Here is a 23,711-nt window from a genome sequence, read left to right on the forward strand (position 1 = left end):
GTGTGTGTGTGTGTGTGTGTGTGTGTGTGTGTGTGTGTGTGTGTGTGTGTGTGTGTGTGTGTGTGGTCTGTGTATAGTGACACGTCTGATGGGCGGGGCGCGGAGAGAGTATTTTAACTAGCTGCTTAGAACGTGTATGTATATGTATATATTATAGGCACCGAATAGGACGGAGAGCTGGGATCAAGGGGGTCGGTATGTTGGCGGGGTGGGGTTGGTCTGTATGTACATAAAGTGATATAAAAGAGTTGTAAAAGGAAGCTTTTGGGGAGGCGGCAGCGGCCACAGCAGTAACCGGGAAACGTTGAATAATGTATCTGTCAGAGGACGATGGTAAACAATACGTTATTGTGCGCGCCACACCACATATTCGCCCACATAAAAGACGAGTCGGGTCATTTTTTCCTCTTTTTTTTTTTCATCTTCTCCTCCGGCCGTTCTTCTCCTATTTTCATTTTTATTGTTTGTCATTAGTATCTGCATTTGTATTATTATTATTATTATTGTTATTATTATTATTTTATATATCCGTTTGTGTACGTGTGTGCGTATGCGACTATAACGCCTGCATGTGTTATTGTTATCATCGTACACGGAACTATCAGCCCGAGACGAGGGGTCCTATATACTTGTCATGTCAACAATAAAACTACATGGTAGATATAATAATAATCGTATAAAACAGAATTTGAGAACATAATACTCGTTCGTAATATATTATGTATACTATATTTTCTGAAATTGTACTTTTGATAAATTTTCGTAGCGGGGTGTTTATGGTAATTAGAGGTGTTAAAACAAAAAAAAAAAAAAACGAGAGAAGAAGAACCCGAGTGAACTCTATTGTTTGATCCTTTTCGGTCCTATTCTAAAATATATGTATACAGAATATAGAATATAGTATATACATATAAATCGTTGTTTCATTTCGTTTTTCGTCGTTCCACCAACTCGAGTTTATTCTTTTTGTGTTGTCTGTCAATACAGTGTTGGTGGATTATTAAATTTTTAATAACCAGATGCACGAGTAAAAATAAATGAACAAAAATCATACATCAAAATGACTTTTTATGCTTATAAAAGTAATTGAAAATCCTTAGTGGTATAGTGAAGTCCACTATTACTAATGGTGCAGTGATTGTTGAACTTCATTGTTTTTGACAAATGTGCCACTGTATCAGTTAAATTGCAACGAACATTGTCATTACTCATTCGCTTTAGTCGTAATAATGATTACTATAATTTAAGATAAATCTATACTTTAAAAGTAATATTTTATGACTTTATGAGTAATGATAATGTTCATCAACATTTTTGGTGACGAACGATTCTATGTGAATTATCCGACGGATAAAAATTCGAATAACTAGAACAAAATTCATGATCAAAGGAGTTGAACGCTTTTCATTAATTTTCTAGTATGTATATTACAGTCCCAATTCATAAACAAAACGCCCCGGTTTTCAAGTATTTAACATATGTATATGTTGTATTTTTTAAAAAAAATTATAACGAAATAATCTGTCAAAAAAACACAAATCAATAATTAATAATTTACCATCTAAAAATACTCACTGCAATTTATTTGAAAAAATAAATTTAAATTGTATCATAATTTTTACTATAAAAAAATGTCATATTCAATGTACCTATGCATAATAATACATTATGCCGTTTAATTATAAATTTACTAACATTTTAGGATATCAATACTTTATAGTTTATTACAACATTACAACGACATAAATAATTTTAATTTTATAAAGATTAAACTATGAATAAACATAGTACAAGTATTGATATAAATCGTATTATAGCATCAGTAAAATAATATTGTAGTATCTGATTTTTAATTTTTTAGTAAAAGTATATATTAAAATCAATTTTACAAAATTATTATACTTTTCTACAAACAGTTTTAATAAATCTTTAATCAACTACAATTTCAATAAAAAAAAAACAATTTATATTACGTAATGTTTTATCTATTCCTTTGCCGTTTTTTTTCACTTGTCATCTTGGTGCATATTGCAAATATTTAATTCCCGATCAATTAATAAATATATAATAAAAAATCATTTTAAATTAATAGTTTAAAGAACAAATATATTCCGTGAAATAAGTTAAAAATACAATTTTCAGTCGTTTACAAAATAAATATTTCTTAAAAATAAGCCTCAAAATTTTGATTTTACATCATGAATTATGTGTTTCCAATAAAATACGGTTATTCGTTCTACGAGTTTTGTTTTTGTTGATTTTACTATACATAATGACACGTGCTAACTGATGTGATTGTTTTTGAAATAAATAAATAAATAATGACATTTGGTAATATATTAAGCATTCTTTTTTTGAAAAGTAATTCGACCATTTTTAGCCGGGTATAATGCGAATAACGTATTTCCAGCAGAATTTTAAGAACAAAAACCATTATTATAACGGTTGTGCTGGTGGAGTGGAAAAAGAACTGCAGTTTTAAAACAATAACGAATTATGATGATGTTGACCGAGGATTTCACCGTCTCCAAATGGGTCGTGAGGTTAGGTTATCCATCAGTATATTCTCGAGTACGATTCCATTGCGGTTGTTTATGATATAAATATATAATGTGTATTCGTGTGTGTGTGTGTGTGTGTTTATCGAAGGGGAAATCATTGCAGCAGGGGTAGACGACAAATTTGTAATAGTGGGGAAGGTGGATATGAACGTGCGCGAAAACTATGATTGATGCACTCGGTCATGTGGTCACGTTCACATTGGGAAAAGAGAGGGGGAGGGTGAAAAGTGATGGTGAGATGACGGTAAAACTATAGGGGGCGCGGATGCTTTTGAAAACCAGCACGTTATTCATCACCGCAAAAAAATACGCAAACACACACACGCACACACGCACACACACGCACATGCAGAAATACAGATATATTACGAATTTTTCTACTGCCACACGCGCCCGCGGAAATCCCTCAACCCGTTAGCCACCGTGTCACAGCCGTTTCGTCCGACCAAAGTGTCCATCACGGTAGCCGTCAAGGTTTTTATATATATAATATGTGATGTACATAAATGCGGGTGGGTGTGTGCGGGCTTGTTCCATTATAATTACTGACGGTCACCATCTGCGGTCCCTGTCCGGGGTGCTATGGCCCCGACGCCGACAGTCGTAATCATACTAAATGCGTGTGGATCAACATTTTTCACCAAACACTTCACCTCAATCACGTGTGTTTAGCTATGATGATATACACTTTGAGGGCACACAAAAACTTATGCCATAATATAATTATTATCATAGAGCTGTTGTACACTGGAGCTGCAGTTGTATGGCAACTATTGGAGCTATCCGAACGCTCAGCTGGTAACGGTTTTGTTACTATAACAGTTTGTACTTTATAATAATAAAATAATAATATGTTGTTACACATAACCAGTTTTTCCGCTATAAACACATAATATAGTATATACATTATACATAAAAAAAATGTATCTCACCGGACGATTGTGTAGATGCCACCAACGTTTTGTCGCTAGAATAATTGAACCATTTAAATTAGTTAGGTACCTATTGAATCGATTTCTTTTCGTTTGTAATATACGTCATATTAAATGGTATATTATAGTATATACTCGTCATCCGACATTTGTGTCCGATCTCAGAGAAAAGACTATGCAGATTGCTAGATTCTGTATGTACTGTAAGTAACCTATTATGTTCCTGATTTTATTCCTTTGATAATAATCAACTAGTAAATATTTGTTTTTAGAGGCACTGTGAGAACAGTGTTGCGTACAGTGCAGAAGAATTATTATTTTACTTTCTTGATTGTTTCGTTTGTTTTGAGTATTATTTTCATTCAAACTTTTAACAGATTTTATTTTGCAAATATTACTCTGGATTTTATGATAGTGTTCATCAAAAACTATAAAAACAAAAAAGTAGCATCCTACTCGATATTTTTCCTCTGCAAGGAAAATCTATGCATCATACATATCTTTATGTAGATTTATATTTTCTATTTGTTCTTTAATAATTATCAACAGACAACAGTTACTGTTCAAAATGATAAACGAAGATTTTAGGAAATTTCAACTAAATAAAAATTACGTTTTTGAAATAATTTTTCTCATCCAATATTTAACTATAAAATAACTAATATTATTGAAATACAAGAATAAAGTTAAGAAATATTTTATAAATTGATCAAACATATTATAGTATTTGACTAATAAGTTATAAGGTACAGTTTAGTTTTTTCAATGTATTTTTAGTATTTGAAACAATGGCTACTACTTAGTTTATAAATTGTAAACAATATATACCCGTGAAGTAATTAAATAATTAATGTTATTATAGAACGTATATTGTTCATATAATCATATATTATGTATGTTATATATAGTTTAAGTTTATATGGTGGATTAATCTACTGCAGCGTGAATTTAATTTTGTCACATGGATGTTGGTGTGAGCAGTGTTAATGTTATAATATGTGGTTTGGAGATACTTAAGCAGAGTCTAAATTACATGTATTTGTGCCCACTATAGGTAGGTACATAAAATAACCTCTAAAAATACCAAGTAAGGAATAGCTAGAGTTTTAAAATGTATTTATTACATTAAATAGTTATTTTAATGTATATTTTTGTTCATAGATAGGTGCTTAAGTAACTTTGGTACATAATTAATAACATCCTCAAAACTGTGTTTTCGATTAAATGTTGTAAGATATTGGAAAATGTAACTTACATAACATTATTAGGTATATAGTTACATATTTATCGTCTCTTTTTCAAGTTTGAGGCTTGTATGTATCGGAAAGTATGAAATTGTATGTAAAGTCATCACTAAATTACTAAATACCATATCGTATTTTCACTTCATTAGTATAAACATTATAATAAACATTAACGATTCACAAAAGTTACTAACTTGAATTTTAATAGTAATATGTTATAGTGTAGTGCAATATTACAGCATTTGTCATATTAAATAGATGTTTACATTATAAAATAGTTGTGATGGCATAATATATTTTATGAATGCAAATAATATATTCCAAGTAATAATAGCACATTTTCAAAATACCCACCTACCTAGGGATTCAATAAAATAAAATATTTTTAAATATTATTAATACGGTTTAAGTAAACATAATATTAGCTACATATAATATTAGGTACCTATAATAATTCATAAATGTAATTATAATTTATTAAATACCATAGTTTATTTGTTAGTGTAACATAATAATTCCTAATACAAAAAGGTTAACATTTATTTGCGTTTAATATAATATATTAAATATTATATTATATATGTTATACACATATTTTATACATTAAATTATTGTTTATTATTGTTGCCAGATATTATGTCAACAAAAGTTTTAATATTATTATTATGTACAATTAAATATAAATAAATTGCAGATATTTTTTCGTTTAATAAAATGTAATTTTTTTACGACCATTGAGTACCTAGTTTGAAATATGAATGTATCGAGCACTAATGCTTGATTATAACCAAATCGTTGGTTTCATACGTTATTGCGTCATTTTATTTTTGGTTGGTTCTTATAGTAATATTTTTATAAATATAAATATATATATATATATATTATATTTTGTATTAAAATTATTTTTACATCAATGCCTAACGTTAATAACGCTATGAAGTATGAACCCAGACCAGTCTGATTGGGGTTGTGATTATAGTGGTTGCAGAACACATTTCAATGGCTCGTGGTTTTTAATTGGTGAAATATGAAGACAACAAGTGAGAATGAAAAAAAAACTACCCCGTTTATTCTTCCCTTTTCATTTTGAGACGTACATTTTAATTCCCACTGCTTTTTACCGGTGTACAAATAAAAAGTTATAACTATACACGAGAGAAAGGAAAAATCCAACGAAGTGTCGTGAACTAATGAATAGATTCATACGAGTCTGCAATTTCATTTGGTTAAAATATAATATTAAATATGAAAACAAGAAATACTTGCAACTTACATAATAAATTGAAAAAACAGCCTTTTCACAATTATTATCACATAGACCTCTCGTCATTATTTAAAGTACTATAATATTATATATACTTTCTATTATTATAACCGTCAGTATTTCAACGAGGCCACACCAGGTGCGGACAAATTATAACATAAACTCGACATATTACATTGATATTCCGTTGGTTATTTTAAATACGATATTATAATCATTAATGAGTTTTGAAATTACGTTGTTAGTAATTCTCGTTTACGAAGTTACAGCTAAAATATATAATCAATGATCAAAATAAACAGTTTCTTGGGGTATATTTATTTGCTATAATATATTAGTTTACACAGACATAGCGTAATACCTTTAGCACACTACACCTTTCAGTTAAAAACCTAGTATATAATTATATTCAACATATTCAGCGAGATGAAGCAGTAATAAATCGCACTGAATAGTACATACTCTATAAGTATAACGGGGTACACTAGGGTATTATAGTACCTATCGTATTTTCTCAGTACATACACACACATGGTGACTCTCGCTTATTAGGTGCGATTATTATTTTGTGATTGCACACTCGCATCCTCTATCTTACAGTACTAAAGGACTTGTATAATACGATTTGCCTATTATAATTGTTTCGAAGCTAGAAGTAAAGTGTGTATATTGAATACATGAGAGAAAAACACACTGTTCGATCACGTTTTGGCTTTTTATATTTATACACTGTTATTTCCAGACTCAAAATAAAACTTAATTGTGTTGTTAACAATATATTGCCCGGTAAAATAAAATGTATTATCGAGTTCTTATTGATATTAGTCATTATTATGAAGTACTTAAATGGTATGATTAAGCAACATGCGAAAAGTACCGACTATCATGATAAATGCATGAAATGAAGGTACTAAATAATAATGAAGTACAATTTAATTGGTTTGATTAGTAAATAATACCTATATTAAATGTAAAAATAGATATAAAATAGTTATACTATGATGTAGACTTGTGGCCCCACCAATACATTTCAGTGGTATTTTTCTACAATTCTAAGATTAAATGATATTACTAATCATGATGACAAAATTCACGGAGGACATAGAATATAAGTATTTTAAACAATTCGTAGAATCTATAGAAGTCATATAGGCAACCATAGGCGTGTGAATAAGTGAAATTAGCCTTCTCTCATATTCCAATTTAGGTTGGTCAATATATTTTAAAATATCTATCAAAAAACTTCAATCTTACCATCCATCATTTTAGCCACAAAAGAGCAGATCCAAACGCTTAAATTGGTAAAAATACATAACAATTTTCTTCGAATGGATAAAAAAAAATTGTTTTGGACTTTTCAAATCCTTGAAAAATATTTATAGTCTATCAATAGATAATAAAGACTTAAAAAGTGTAATATGTTTATTGTGTATAAATCAAATACACTTAATCATATATTATATACATACATGTTTAGCCCAGTGATTCTCAATATCCGTGTCTAGAGTGCACATGTGGCCACCGTCCAAGTTTTAAGTTCAAACAAAATATGCATAAAAATATGAAATTATTTTCAAGATATTAAATTTCCTTTTTTTTCTTGTTGTTATTATATATTAATTGTTTTTCTATTATTGGTGGCCAGTCGTAGAAAAAAGGCGGGCATCACTGCCAAGCCTTGGCCCATAGCTAAAGCCAAACGCCTGCGTCGTTGACCATTACGTGCAGTCGTGGTTATAACAATAATATGACGGTTACAAGAATATAGATTATTACATTACTATAACGACGGAAGTCGATAGGCAGTGTAATAATATAGTTGTGGAAAGTGACCACAGAGACCGTTCATCTTCGGCGGTTTAAATATTGTATAAGCCATGCCACCACGGAATAAACCAATACAGATATATCGTACGAAATACTGGCTGAATAACTCTGTGCAATTTTTTTATTTTTTTATATGTGGGAATTGCCTTTAGATCACCACCATTGTTTATATCACTATTCTAATTATTTATTAGATCACCTTGATTTATTGAAAAATAGTTGTTTCTGGGTACATTGGCGCAACTACGGGGGTGTTTATAATCACCCCCAAGTTTAATGTCTTTGTAATTTCAAATATCTACAGTTTTAACTAACAACATTTTATCCTTTTATTTTCTTATCACCATGATTTGATAATGAGCAATAATAAAATAAAATACTAATTCTTAAAAAGTAATTCATTTATTTCATCATAACAATATTGATTGTACCTTAGTGTTTTGAAGGTAGACATACTTATATGCAATATAAAATAAAAAACAAATTTATTTAATTACCTTTGCCAAATTTTGGTTTAGAACCAAGTGGATAGATCAAAATTACTTGAAAAAGATAATCAATCCAAAAATGATATTAAAAAATATAGGGTTTGCCTTTTAAAAAATAAAATTGTGTTGCTCATAATCAAAATACATAAGTTAAAAAAATTGTAAATCATAGGATGTCGTGTATGATCCATTAGTCTAACTGATTGTGACACAACCATAATTGTAAATTATTTACAGGGTAATGTGGTAAAGTGAACCTTGTTTCAGCAGACATACGGTACCTATATATAATATATATATACTATTTAGATAAAGATATTTTATCACAGTATGATTATTATAAAATATCACAGCAGTTTCTACGCATTAATAATATTGCATATTGTATATTGTGAATTAGAAAATAATGTTGTATCGCTCACATTAGATATAGGTATAATACTTATTATCTATCCTTATCGAACAATAATGCAAGTCACCTGTTTGCGTAGTTTTATAATATACGTAATATCTATCTATTAAGTAAATTATTGTTATATTAAAGTCAGGAAAATGTGATAACATCAAACTTGACGATATTTACGCATTGATTTATTTTTAATACATCATTCATGCGTAGTGTTAATGCATACAGATAGTGCCAGTGTGGATAAGCAGTGAATTAAGGAGGTGTTTTATACGTACTTATATTTTAAATTTTTTTTGTGTAACGAATAGTTTAAAATGAATATCATTTCAAAGTTTTGAAGATGGATGGTAAAAAGCGTTTTGCCATAAACGTAAATGTTAAAAAATAAACTTTTTGTAGGAAACGACCATTGTTATAAAGGAGCACTCAAGCCATAATGACTACAAGGTATAAAGATATTGTATAAAAAGGTGTGTACTTATTAAAAAAATAACATTGTCGTTGTTATGCGGCATTACGCAGACATTTTTTTTTTTTTTTACTTAAAACACATAGAAATCCCAGTCATTTTCAAGACATCATAACAATAAATTTAAATAGGTTTCACCAAATTAACTTTATACCTGGGTAAACAAAAAATTAATGAAAAACAAAAAGTAAATAACAATAGATTTTTATATGAAAAGTTGTTCAATTTTATTTGACCAAATTCATTTAAACATTAGGTGCAGTGACAAAATCAAAACTTTTATTATAAAAATGATTATTCAATTCAAATCGCATAAAATTATGAAATACAATGTCCGTTTTTGACTAATTAATGATATCAATTGAGACTTATTTTAAACCATTGTATTTTATTGTTCAATTTATAAAGCATAATAATATCTGAATTCATACAAAATAATAAATGTATGACGATAAATTAAAAATATAATGTGTACCAGTGTACTGCAATGATTAACAAAAGTAATATTCATATATATACTTAGTAAAGCTTTAATAAAAAACCAATTATGATGTTCTCGTACCTACTTCCATGACAAATGTAATATAACAAATCCTCATCGATATCGCTGTTGTTGTAACAATAATAATTAATAGTATCTGCGTTTATCTTTACTTTAAAATAAAATTCTCAATTCTTATTTTTAAAATAATATTTAATTTGAAGGTTTTTTAATTTAGCTAAAGCCACTATCGTTACTAGAATAAAAAAAACGAACTAGAATATAACAACTAAAAGTAGTACAATACTTGTATTATCAATGAAAATATTGTAAACTTAATATGGTTATAAAATATTATGGTAGGTAGGTATTTACAATCATAAAATATACTCTGTGCACATCTGGGCTGAAAAAAAAGTTTCGGTAAATACTATACAATCAGATTAATTATTAGAAGAAAAAATAATTAAACGTTTCCAACGATTATTCTTAGGAATGAAAAAAACGACCGTCCGTATACTTCACACGCTGTAAAGTGCATGTGCCTATCGGAAGTTGTATAGTTATAGTAGTAGGTAGTAAAAGTAGTGGTATTTATAGTATATTACTACAATAGAATCAAATAAAAGGGAAGATGTAGAGGGCACTTTGCGCAGCCAGTTTTCAAATTAGCATTCCTCAAAATGTTTGCATATTATATTTTATGTGCATAATTAAGTACTTTTTTTCAAAGTCGATTATTAGGGGATGTTAATGACAAGCAATAACGGATAATAATGAGCGAAATTACTGAAGTTAAATTGCATTGTCACCAATCAATAAACTTAATGTATTATGGACTACGGTGTAGGTATTAGGTACTTGTAAGCAGTGCAAAATAACAAGCGGTAGCATGTGGTTTCTTCAGTGTTTGGAAAACAACGCCCTTATGTGTATATTTTGCGAACGACTCGTGGACAACACACTCGCTAATATTATAGCGAACAAAATTGAACGTGAACAAAAATCTTATTCATAATCAAAATTAATGATTTTTAGTTACTTCAAATGAAATACCTATCTTTAAAAATATGTTTAATATTATTGTTATGTTGTTGTATAATTATTTTATCTACGACACTACAGTGGTATTCACAAATTAATTTTATTATAAAACAATATTTAAGATTTTTTCGAACAACTTATAACATTTTTCAAACTACAATCTGCTTTTATTGGAAATTTGTATTAAAAATACGCTTTAGATTATATTTTTATGTATTAATTCAGATTTTATTATTAATAAATGAAGTAACCCAATGACTATATTGGAATAGGTAAAGGTATTTTACTCTAACTAATCGTTACATAAAAACATAGGACATTACAACATAAATAACAACTTAAAAAAATTCTTTTTTTCTCCACAAAGTTGTATTTGAAGATTTCTAAAGTTATAGAACAAATTACCATGATATGATCATGTTTATTTATTTTGTTAGAACATTTTCCCATTTGTGTTATTTTATAATAACGTGAACGAATTCAGGTTTGAAGAGAGATTTCAGAACATCAGGACCCTGTACCTCATCAATAGGTATGCATGAAAAAACATTTAATAGTTTTGACTATAGTTTTTGAATTTATCTATTTTGATTGGTCCACAAAAATAATTTGTACAAGTTAAAACATTAAATTGAAACCGGAATATATAGCGCTCTTTGGTTGTACTCGTTTGTAATTTTGTATATTCATTGGCAAATTAATGAAGCAGTGAAGACCTATGTAGCTAAAAAATAATTGTTTTTAGAATCATTTGTTTCATGTCGAATCTATGATGCAATTTATCACATGACGGAGATATTAAATTATAAAAAGACTAATTTTATGGTTTTTTTTATTGTTCAATCAATTATTTCAAACCGATGTTAGTGAACACCGAAAACCGATTAAAAAATAAATAAGTAACTTAAAATCACCGTAATTGAAAAGTGCACAATCTTGTATAGAGTACTCATACTCCACATTTATGGAGATATCAAACTAATAATTTCTATGACCGCGGTGGTACTATGGGAAGCCGGTCAAACGTCAGAAAAGTGTACTGACCAGCACAACACGACCGTAGCATAATTTTAAGGGGCAATAAGTAGTTTCTTTGCCGAAATAATAAAGTGGTATGATTAATTATACGACTATATGCACCGTGCAAGCGTTTGATGGAATAATTAGGTTAGTGCATCGCCTCGAGTTGCGCAATGTGTCGTGTCTGAGAGTTGTAAAAACCGACGGCAATAACGTTTCGACGGCGTTTTGACGTTGTCGACGGCTACTCACGCGCATCGTCAGAAGTGTTGTGTTCGACGTGTTTGCGTGCGTTTTGCTCACATCCGTCATCTTCGGGGGCGGCTGAGCGTTTCCCGCGGAGCGTGTGTGCGAGTTACACAACACAATATAATGTACACCTTCAGAGATGACGCACACAAAAAGTCGTAGTGCGAATCGCGGCGCAGACCTATAATGCGCTGAGCTGAAGTCTCCGCCGCCGCCGCCGCCGCCTTTCCCGGAGTGAGATCATCTCTGGCCGAACACACACGCGCGGGTTCATAATATTTCATACTCGTCGCAATAAGCGGAAATATCGCAAGAGACCATATAGACGGTACGATATGTGTATTTATAGTGACTGCAGTACGGCGGGCACGTGTGTGTGAGCACAATACGTGTGTATAATATTATTACACACGTACGCGGAAGAAACGGTTTGCACAACCGCCTGGCCGACGGTTAATCTGTTTGCCCGGGAACTCTGCGAGTGAGCAAACAACAAAACGATGGCGGCGAGGTAATGCCGTCGACGACGTCGTTGTCGTATAGTCGTCGCGGGGTTCGGCCGCAGACTACGGCACCGTGTGTGGCGCGGTGTTGACAGTGTGAGCCAAGAATTTCAGGTATTCCTCGCCCTCTTCCCCTAACGCACCTCCCCCTAAGCCCCACCGGCCTCGTGCATACATCTGCGGTGTGTTTGCTCGCGGAAACCGACGGCCGGGTTGAGGGGGGAAATAAAGAGAGGCGGCCCGAGAAACTCGAATCCATCGGCCAGCGCATGATACGCACACCCGTGCGATGTATACACAATACTCGTAAACATTATAATTTTATTGTCGTTGCGAAATTCAAAACGCACTTGGGGGGAAGGGGAGACAAAGTCGGAGACGGAGACGGATGCGGGGAGAGCGAATGGGACACTCGGTCTTCTCGTCGCTTGCACATAATGTAAAAGTGGGCACTATAATATTATAAGCGTAAGGACTTCGATTTGCAAGGTATCTGCGACGCCATCGAAGGAGATGACGAATATCGCCGGGATGATATTGCGATATTGTAATCGTAAAACAATAATTTCCGTCTCGTTATTCCTCGGACTGTTTAATAATCACGTTCCGACTGGCACTTTTACAATCCGAACGTCAACATTGCAATAATATTAAATACACAACGAACAGGCGAGCTTTTTTTTTCTCCTTCGAAGAGGGCGATGGCGGCGGTGGTCGGCCGAATCATATCGACATCGCCCTCACTGAGACATCCGTTTTTGTTTATATTTCCACGTCCGCGTTTTTCCGATTATTGTCGAGTATTAATGTAAAAATAATCACTCAAAAACAATATATACCTACTTACATTGTGATATTGTAATATTCATTGATTGATAGTTACTCATTCGTAACGCGTTTTCGGGTATTCTGTAGATCGTGATCGCGTCCTATTTAAAACTTCAAACAGAAGCAAAAACACTATAATGTTTGGTTTTTAAGACAATATTGTGTGTGCATAAAACTCGTCGAAGTCCTGCAATCATTTTTACATGGCCATTATTTGAACGAAGGTGACGAATTTTTTAAACTTTTGATAGGAAAAGATTGAAAAGTTTTGCGTGACGTCGCAGGTAGTTTACACGTTATAGGTTATCTTATTTTCAATCCATATGAAGTTTTCGATTTAATTTTAAAGCATACGTAGGTATAACTGAAAAAGGCTAGTTTTGACAAAAGCTAGTCCATTTTTTGGCAATTAAAGATCTGTTGGCGGCCGTTGAACTTAGATTTAAAACCAAAAACTCTTGTACACTTATTTCAACTAATACTTTCAAACTTTTTAAGCATTGTTATCGGACAAAATATTTCTTGATGAGAATACCATTTTAAACTCGTCTGTGAGCAGACGGTTTTAATATAAGAAATCGGATAGTATAGAGTTTTCAAAACATTTGTCAAATATAATATTATGTATTTATTTATAATGTTAGATACCAAAAACTTTTAAGGTATAATGCAAGAATACTGGACTCAAAATAATTGTAGATAAAAAATACAAAAAAGGTATAGTTCTGAATAACCTATAAAGGTATATTGAGACTCCCATTGGGTATATCATTACGTTTATTTTAAGTTTTGTAGTTTCGTTTTTATATTCTGATTTAAACTTATGGAAATTAACTTATTTTTCAGGGAATTATGAACATAATACTATAATCTTTTAAAAGTGTTTATAATTTATTTAAATTTATAGCAACATGTATAAGTACTGAGTAAACTAAATGAGAAATAAGAATTCAACTTAAAAAAAAAATGTATATGTATATTATAATAGGTGATATAATTAATGTTATTTTTATATTTACATAAAAATACAATATTAAAAAAAGTTTTTTCTTAAAAAAACATTCACACACAATGTAATACATATTAAATACCTTATATTGTCCAAATAATTATGAAAAACGATTTAAGATTATTAATTTAAAAATATATTATTAAAACTTTAATTATTTATTTTTTATTCAGTTTAATTAAAAAATGTGAGGAACTCGATGAAAACCTATAACCACTATTTTAGGATGTTATCAAAGAACTTACTTATTTTCATTAAAAAAACTTGTTAATAATAATCAATTATGCAAAGTTGAAAGTACCTAATTAAAGTAATTCCAAAGAAAAAAGTATTAATTATTTATTACAAAAATGTCTATCTTTGTTTTAAAATATATAAATATTACATTATCATCCATCAGATATATAATACAGAAAGTCAGAAACGTTGTTTGTTTACATATTATTCTACACTTTTCCTCAACTTCATGTTATTATTGTTATAATCTTTTGATACAGCTAAATTAATTATTTTTTTATTTCATTATTAAATGTTATGTATAAAAACATAATCTTTTTTATTCAATAAAAACATTAAAATGTAAACTACCCGTATAAAAACCAAGAGATTAATAATGTTTAAAGAAAATTATTTTTTTTTCAGTCACATAAACAATTTTCAGAAATCAATGTTATTATAATATAATATATAATATCGTATTATAATTTAAAAGAAGATATGTTGGCGAACCTATAAAGATAAACATACAAGCAATACAATGATAGCTACAAACTTTAAATTGGCATAATATGTCAAATTTACCATTATCTTTGTACCACAACATAGATGTGCACTAAGAGAAGGTTTTTTAAGATTCGCATTCCAAAAATTTACCCACACAGGGATTCTGTTTCGCAAACGGAAATCGAATATTTGTTTTTTATATTTATATGGTTGCCTGGCTAAAGTAAATAAAATAATTTTAAAAAAATATATAAAAAAAATAAAAGTGTCTTTGTTTATCCTCTATAAACTCAAATCTATTGGACCGTTTTCAATAAAAGTTATGTAAATAGATTTTTTGAAATTCGGAAGGTGTTTTAGCTCATTTTTCAACCCTTATAGATTTAGTGTAACTAACACATGCGTTTAGTGCTAACTAACGAAAATCTAATATTGTTTTGTTTATTTGGTCCTTAATTGTTGTCATTGGTTACAGATATAAAAATATTAGTAGAAAGATGACATAAAAAATGTTTTTAAAAATACAAATACAAATACAAATCTTAAAATCAAATACGTCTTATGAGCACTGACATTGAAATAGTAAAACTAATTATAATGGATATTATTATGGTTTTCTTTTTTTAATATTCTGCACATATTTTTAATGTAATCGCATGGAGATAAATACTCATATTATCAATTATATTAGATCAAAATCTAGTTATAAGAATTTGTTGATTTGGTATTCAGTTTTTTGTATTTACATAAAAAATATGTCCAAAATTAAGAAGTGAACAATCTTAAAATGAAACATTGTGTTTGTGAACCAAGTATTTGATTTTAAGATTTGTTTTAAAAATATATATTTATGTTCATATAATTGTAAACATTGAATTTTATATAGTATTACTAAAACAAAACGGAAAACGATAAAAAGATCAAAGATAAATTAATTTTAACCCTGGTGAAGTCGAGTAATACAGCTAGGTATGGTGGCATTATATACCATTTGTTTTATACACAAAACCTTATTCGAGTGTGTTACACTCCCGTTACAAGGTGTAGTTACAAGCGAATTTGTGACGATCGAAACAGTGTTTTATGGCCGATATGGTTTAAAAGATTATTACTATTATTTTTATTTTTACCATGGCTGTTGTATATTTATATATAGGTACGTTCGCCGGGGCAATTCCATTGGTGTACATATTTTATCCATTGGTTAGACGGAACGGTGAGATGATGGGAATTCGTATACATACACCGGTTTGCATTAAAAATGTTTTATTTATGCATTCATTGCGGTTTAAGACCATTGCGACATTAAAAACGGTCGTCCTCTTCTACGCCGGCTCTGTGTGTGTATACACATAAGAAGATAATGCCCAGTACGTGCCCGGGCGAGTTTATCTTTTAGCCGATTTCGCCCAGGATAATGTGAATGCGATATTCAACGTACAGTGATGGTTAAAAGTTTCTTCCATCGTCAATGTTTTTAAGTCCCCGCAGGGCCGGCGGGAAGATAAAGGCCTCGTGTAAAACAGGCTTTTCACCAATCCTTCTCGGTTGCGATTATCAGAATAATACTCAGTGCACTCGGTGTACCGCCGCCCGCCGTTTTTCAGCTCGCGGAGGCAGGTTTTGTCATTGGTCGGCCGAACAAACGTGTATAATACGGAATAATCGACATCATGCACGCACATTGACTGAAACCGTGACTATTAGAGACAGGTATTCGCAGCTGGTGTCGAAGGATCGCCAAAATACGCAGTTCCGCTGCTGATATATTAATTTGTTCATTACGCGAATATCGCCGTGATTAGTTTGAAATAACTATAAGCTGGGGCGAGTATTTTCTCGAGATGATTACTTCATTGTCGACAGACAAATCACACACGTCGATTGCATTGTTATGCATGTATAGCGCATTGTTTGTTTTCCATGTGTGTGGATTTCTTAACCAAAAATCCCAAATTTGACAGACACTCTATTTGATAAATTAGATAGGTCCCAGATTTGCAAATAGCCAATTATAAATGCTTCAATGATTGCTTTAGACAAAAAAATTCATTGGCGTTCATATCATTTTTTTTTTTTCGATTAAAACCATGATTGCGATTATATTTTTTAGTGTACATTAACATGTTTATGTTTTTAGTTTTTTGAAAATTCTGGGCTGTTATTCTTATGGAACTAAATCGTTTTGTGAAACGAAACATATCTTAGTTTCTAGTAATACTTTTGGTTTAATCCGCGAGTCACGAAAACATGTATATCAAATTAAACGCGGTGCAACATGGCGACGGGACTTATTGTTAATTATTATAATATACGGATTGCATCTTGTTAACATCATATCCGCGAACACGCATATATTAAACGGATAGACGGAATGTTATATATGCAATGTGCACCGTGTAATTCATATTACAACGATAATTATAATAACCGATAAACAAATTGAAGTATACGGTGTTTTCAGCGAACAATAATAATTAAATATCTAACGACAAAGAGAACAATGCCGTTTCTGAAATGGCATCGTTTTTAATTAAATCATATATACCTTGGTATAATACAATATATACACTTCCGAATTTCGCAATACCTATATATAGCTAGGAATACCGTGCATTATCGTGCGTTCGTATCACGCTTTGTCCTTTCCGTGCTGCGTTTCAAATTGTATCGATGAACCATCTTTTTCCCAGAGAAGACAAACTAGAAGTGCATGATGACGGAGAAATGGCGAGAGAGAACGATAAAGAGGTAAAGAAAGATAAGAGATAGAACGAAGAGAAGCGACGGAGTATCGCTAAATAGATATTTTACCAAAACAGTCGGAAGTGCTAGACGTCTGTGTGTGGGTATGAGTGTATGTATTATAATACACTCGATATTATTCAAAGCATGCATAAGTTTCAGCTTTGAACATCCTCATCTCCTTGGTGAAGAAACGTCCCCCGTCTATTGAACTTCATCGTATCATGTATGAGACGCTCGGAAGTTGGCATAGGTTCTGCACGTCACGTTCTGTTTTTGGCAATTTCGATTCAAACCGTGTTAACTTTACATATATCCAGAATAACAAGAGGAAACTTGCTCTATACACAGATCGTATCTCATAATTCCATAGCTATCAATTTTATTCAGTATTTGACAAAAATGTAATGTGATCGTACGCTATAATACAATGATATCATCAATCATCATTGGTCATTCCTATGTTATTGAATCGTTGTTTTACACACCACAACACGACAAAACCGCAAGTACGTAGAACATAAAAACGTAAATAATAAATCCAATTTCACACAAGGTAGATGCATTTTGTTATTAGCAAAGTTTACTTATTCAGTTGACCTATGAACTCCATTAAACTAACATAATGAGTGAATTTATAATACAATACTTAATTAAAATAAACTTATAAAATCCCGAATAAGTATGTTATTAATAAACATTTTAATTATAACATGCATACAATATAAATTACTGTAGAAATATCATATTATGAAACCTTCATTTCATATTGTCTTGACTTTTTTGTATACAATAATATTATAACTCACTGTGAAAAATATTGAAGAAGATATAATATAGAAGTTATAATAGGCGTGTGAGACCTTAATTTTTCTTTATTTTTTTTTTATTGATGAAATATATTAACACTATGTATTATTAATATATACAATGATAAAAAAGTATGACATTTACATTTAATAGACTAGGTGATGTGATTGAAGAGGAGCTCCCTCAAGGGTCAGTGACCCTATCTTAAACACTGATGAAATTAAAAATAAATTATCTCATGTTTTATAAGCTACCCTGATACGTGCATTATTTAACTCAATTCTATTTTAAATTTGATATCTGAAATATGGTTTATTATTCATTTATACATTTTATACACCTTGGAGCGTGAATTTAAATTTATTTAGTGGTGTACATTTTAAAGCGATATAATTAGAAATTAAATTATAATGGCTCAAATTTCGGTATATATTTAAAAATCATAAACTTATACATACAACTTAATAAAGATTATAATCACTTAGTCGTCGTCTTCTTATTATTATTAATATTATTGTAGGTATATTTAACCGTCATTTTAATTTTAAACACTTGTTTATAATCAATTGTTTTTCTATGTATATAATTTAGAGCTATATGAAACTTTTGGAGCCCTCAAAAAATGATAATATACTACTTTACAAACAAAAAAAGATACATCTTTATAAAAGTATAAAACCAATACATTCTCACGCCATTTAGAATATAAAAAAATCAATATAACTCAACGCTATATTAACCACAAAAAATAGATATAAAGTAAATTAAATAATATGTACCTAATACTACTTTGTATTTAAAAAATATTAAATTATCTATGAATTCATTTAAATTATTATTGAAGGAGATGCTATTGTCCATTACTATAGACAGGATTTTATAACTGTCAGTATTTAGTAAAAGTGATTACGGATAAACTCGACAGTAATTTTAACGCGTGATTATGACGTGTTCAACCTGAACAATGTTTATCTATTTTGTATTTATTATACTTGATCATTCTCAGTTATATAGAAACGTATGTCAGTTAATATTCTTTTAACATTATCAAAGCCTAATCCTCGGATATCGAAATTGATATGAATATTTTTCGAGAAAACCGTGGGTGAAATTATTTTAAGTACAATACATTTTGGATACCTAAGACATTGGATAAATTTCAAATTTTATGATCTGTTAATTAATACATCAACTAATTTATATTAGTATAGCTTACAAAAGTTTAAAAAATCATTAAAATTTAAAAAAATGTGTGTATACTAACTTGAGTACCTAAGTGCCCTTCAATGTGGTTTTGCAGACCACGTAAATATGTGTATGATTGGTTTGATGATTTTATAGGCTCATCAAGCCAATATTAATTTAATTGCTCATCAAAATAATCAAAATTGTTAATGTCCACATTTTACAAGTATAAAAATAAATTATGATGCAAATGTTCATTAAATAAATTTATACTAATTTCAATAATCATAAGATACCGTTAAAGATAATTAAAGGGAATTCTACATATTTATGAAGTCTTACCTACTTAAGATTTTCTTACATTTACTTAAAGTGCCATTTTATTAATACCATAAATAAAGATTTATTTTAGAAAAGATATAACATAGGTATTCCTCAGCAAATATCATAAATCTGATTAATAAATAAAACATCTTAGTATTACTATAATAACTATAATATGTATTAAGATTTATCTAAGTATTTATTGTTCGACATTTTTGATTCAAGTTCCGATTCAAACCAAGAATTTAAATAAAATGTATGTTTAGATATAAAATAAACAACATATTAAAATATAACAGAATGCTTATATTTAGTTAATTGATACATAATTTAATGTAATTTGAAATCAAATTAAACTCCTATAGGTTTTTTTTCCCTAGAAATATTTTAGAAACAATAAACATTGAAAGATTTTATTCCCGACTGTTCATAATTTTTCCTTACAATATCCTCGAAAATGAATAACCCAATAATTTACTTTGAAAAGTGAGTAAACGTATTATTGTACAGTTCACCTATTTGGTTTATGACAGGGCATCTTAGGATAAGAATATGTATTGTACAAAACCCCGATATTGTATACTTCAACAGTTCAACAACAAAAGAAAAAAAATTACTTTTTATAATTTTTAACTTTCTCGGAAGAGTTATCCATTTATCTATTTTGATGACATTTTAGAATATAACGATTCGACAAATATTATGTACCTATTTATTATTATTTATTTTTTAAATGCATAATATACCACAAATGAATAATATTATTTTATACAGTTATTAATTTACCATTTATTGAATATTTCAAAGATCAAAGAAAAAATATTATAATCTTTTTCCTTTAAATATTTATTTAAGCAAAATAAAAAAATTCTTTGAATAAAATGCATATTATATAATTGATGAAGTAGGTATTCAAAGTTACATTTCGTGTTAAATTATCTTGTATCATGTTTTAATTATTTTAAGTATAATTACATTAAAAATAGGTTATGACATTTTTAAGAACATTATTTTAACTTAATAATAATTTACATTGGTACACAATATAACAGTGGAAAATAATTGAAAAATGAATGCAGCTTAAATTTTAATTGTGATAATTATTACTATAAATCTATAGTACCCCTATCATAGTTATTCAAGAATTTTGGAATTTGTAGTTTAACTTAGTTAGAACAAATACCTAGCGTAATTTCGCTTGAGTTGGAAGTATATTTAATAGGTTTATTAACAATCGTATATGTATACTTATATTTATCGTAAAATAATTATAATGCTGTATAATTTTAATACTATTTTATGTTTTTTTACCAATATTTGAGTTAAAAATTTATTTTCGACATTTTTAAATTTTTTGAACATGGTAAAAACAATATTTAACATATTATGCTGTTAAACTTTTTAAAATTATAAATTGTATAAATTAGACTTCAAAATCAACTACGGATTATTATTCTTGAAAATAATTATTTCCACCAAGATTCAGATTGTTAACATACTTACAAAAATAGGCAAATATCAAATAAAGATTTTTAATTTTCTTTTTTTTTAATTAGAAAAAATATATTATCCAAATATGAAAAACTCATACCAAATTATTATATTCTACATTTTTAAATAATTAATTGCTTATATCTTAGTTAAGCTTTAGGTAACGATCCAATATGTTTTATTCTATGATCAACGGATGAGCAAACACGAATCTCCGAATAAACACAACATAATATTATACAAATTTGAAATAGCTATTATAAGGTAAACCGATATTTAAACAAATAATACCTAATAATATTTTAAAAATCAAAATTGATAGTGTTTGAAATTAATACCTATATTTTTTGAGAAAATAACTCTGTATTATTTTTCTGGTTAATTTTCTGGATTAATTGCGCCTTTGGTTGAAGTATTAGAAACTATCAATACTACGATCATGTTTATAAGCTAATGAAAACAATGATAATTTATAGACATATTTTTTACCCGCCATGTTACAAATTATATGCTTATATAATATACATTAAAATGATAAAAATAAACTTTTTTAAGTAGTAGTACCTATAGGTAAGAATAATCTCATGAATTAAATCGTACATATTAATGTATACATTAATCAATATTCCTTATTCAAATTATTAAAAAAATAATTTTATTATTCCATATTTTAATAATTAATGGGTCTTGAACTTAACCAAATATCTAATCGGCCTATGATTGATTTAAACATTGTAAGTTGTTTCTAATTTGTATTATATTTATTTTGTTTTTAATTTAGGGTCTAGCAGCTATAATTAAACATTTAACGAAAAACGTACCTGAAATTTTACATTTAATAATTGACACCAATGGTGAATATTAATTGATTGTCAACATCAAAGGTGTTTTTTTTTCAATCATATTAAGACATTGCATTTAGTGAATGCGTGTAATTTATTTTTTATATAATTCAAATGTTTGATAACTTAAAGTACCTAATTAAATAAAATGTTTTATTTTGTATTTGTGAAGTAAAAATATTACAAAATAACTTCATTTTTATTTTTTAGACATGAGCCAATGTTTTTGAAAATTTGTCTTTAAAAATTAAAACTTCTAAATTATAGTACATAATTGTTTATTACCATCTACTATCCAATGACTATGATTTACGAGTAACTCGTTTTAAAAATGTGCTTAATCATCTGGTCGTTGTTTATGTCTATAGCCTTATATTTAAGCCACGGTTCCTAAAGGCTACGGGGTACAGTGCCCCTTCTCCCACGGTATACCATGTGTAGCCAATACGTTTTCGACTTACCTGCACAGATGACGGTGAGTATCTGAAACAGCCAGATGACCACGTACCGGTCCGGTCTTTGGCAGAACATCAGCATGGCGAGTGTGTACTACACACGACTTCCCTAGCAGCACGGACGCGTCATGATAATCGTATTATTATTAAAATTCCATGACACCCCCATCCCCCGTGAACTGGCAGTTCCGGCCACCGGTGTTTCCCGGTTCGGTCGCGACAGCGGTTCGGACTTCCGGTGATAGTATACGGACAGTGACAACAATACGAGGGCCGCGCACGTGGGACCGACGAGATTTCACCTATCCGACAACGCGTGTGGGCATACACGGTGTGGACGTTCGGTCTGCGGCGAGTGCACTGACGGCGAGCGGCGGCGGCAGCAGCGGGCGGCGAGCTGCCTCAGTCGGTGCCTTCCTACTCGGTGGGCGGCACCGTACGCATGTGCTTTCCGGAAAATATGTACTCGTATCGTACGGGTTTTCTGGTTGTTTTTCCATTGTTATCACCGTAGGTACTTATCGGCTACACGGGTTACCACGTATCATCACACGTTATATCACATTAAACTCGAACACAATTTCTCCATCGATTCGATGATCTCTACGAAATGACACCCACCAGACGCGACGGGCCTGCAGTTTGGAAAACGTACGAGTAAACAATATAGGTAGTAGTGACGGCGATTTAAAATCGTCAATCACATAATAATTATTATAATTTAATATTAACCTGTCTATAAGTCTTGAATAATATATTCGTTTTACAGGCGTGCGATACCAGAAAATATATTAATATGGCTTATTCA

General features: G+C 29.9%; 1 protein-coding gene across 2 annotated transcripts in view; it reads right to left on the minus strand.

Annotated features, from left to right (window-relative positions):
• LOC111031765 (lachesin-like) overlaps positions 1-23,261 on the minus strand; it is a 124,088-nt gene extending 100,827 nt beyond the window's left edge. For both annotated transcript variants that reach the window (XM_022311849.1, XM_022311848.1), the window contains exon 1: positions 22,910-23,261. In XM_022311849.1, coding sequence (XP_022167541.1) covers positions 22,910-22,985 — 76 coding nt within the window. In that variant the 5' untranslated portion in view covers positions 22,986-23,261. The remainder of the gene's footprint in view (positions 1-22,909) is intronic.
• Between the last annotated feature and the right edge of the window lie 450 nt (positions 23,262-23,711).

Source organism: Myzus persicae, unplaced genomic scaffold, assembly GCF_001856785.1.
Source record: "Myzus persicae strain clone G006 unplaced genomic scaffold, MPER_G0061.0, whole genome shotgun sequence".
Lineage (NCBI taxonomy): Eukaryota > Metazoa > Arthropoda > Insecta > Hemiptera > Aphididae > Myzus > Myzus persicae.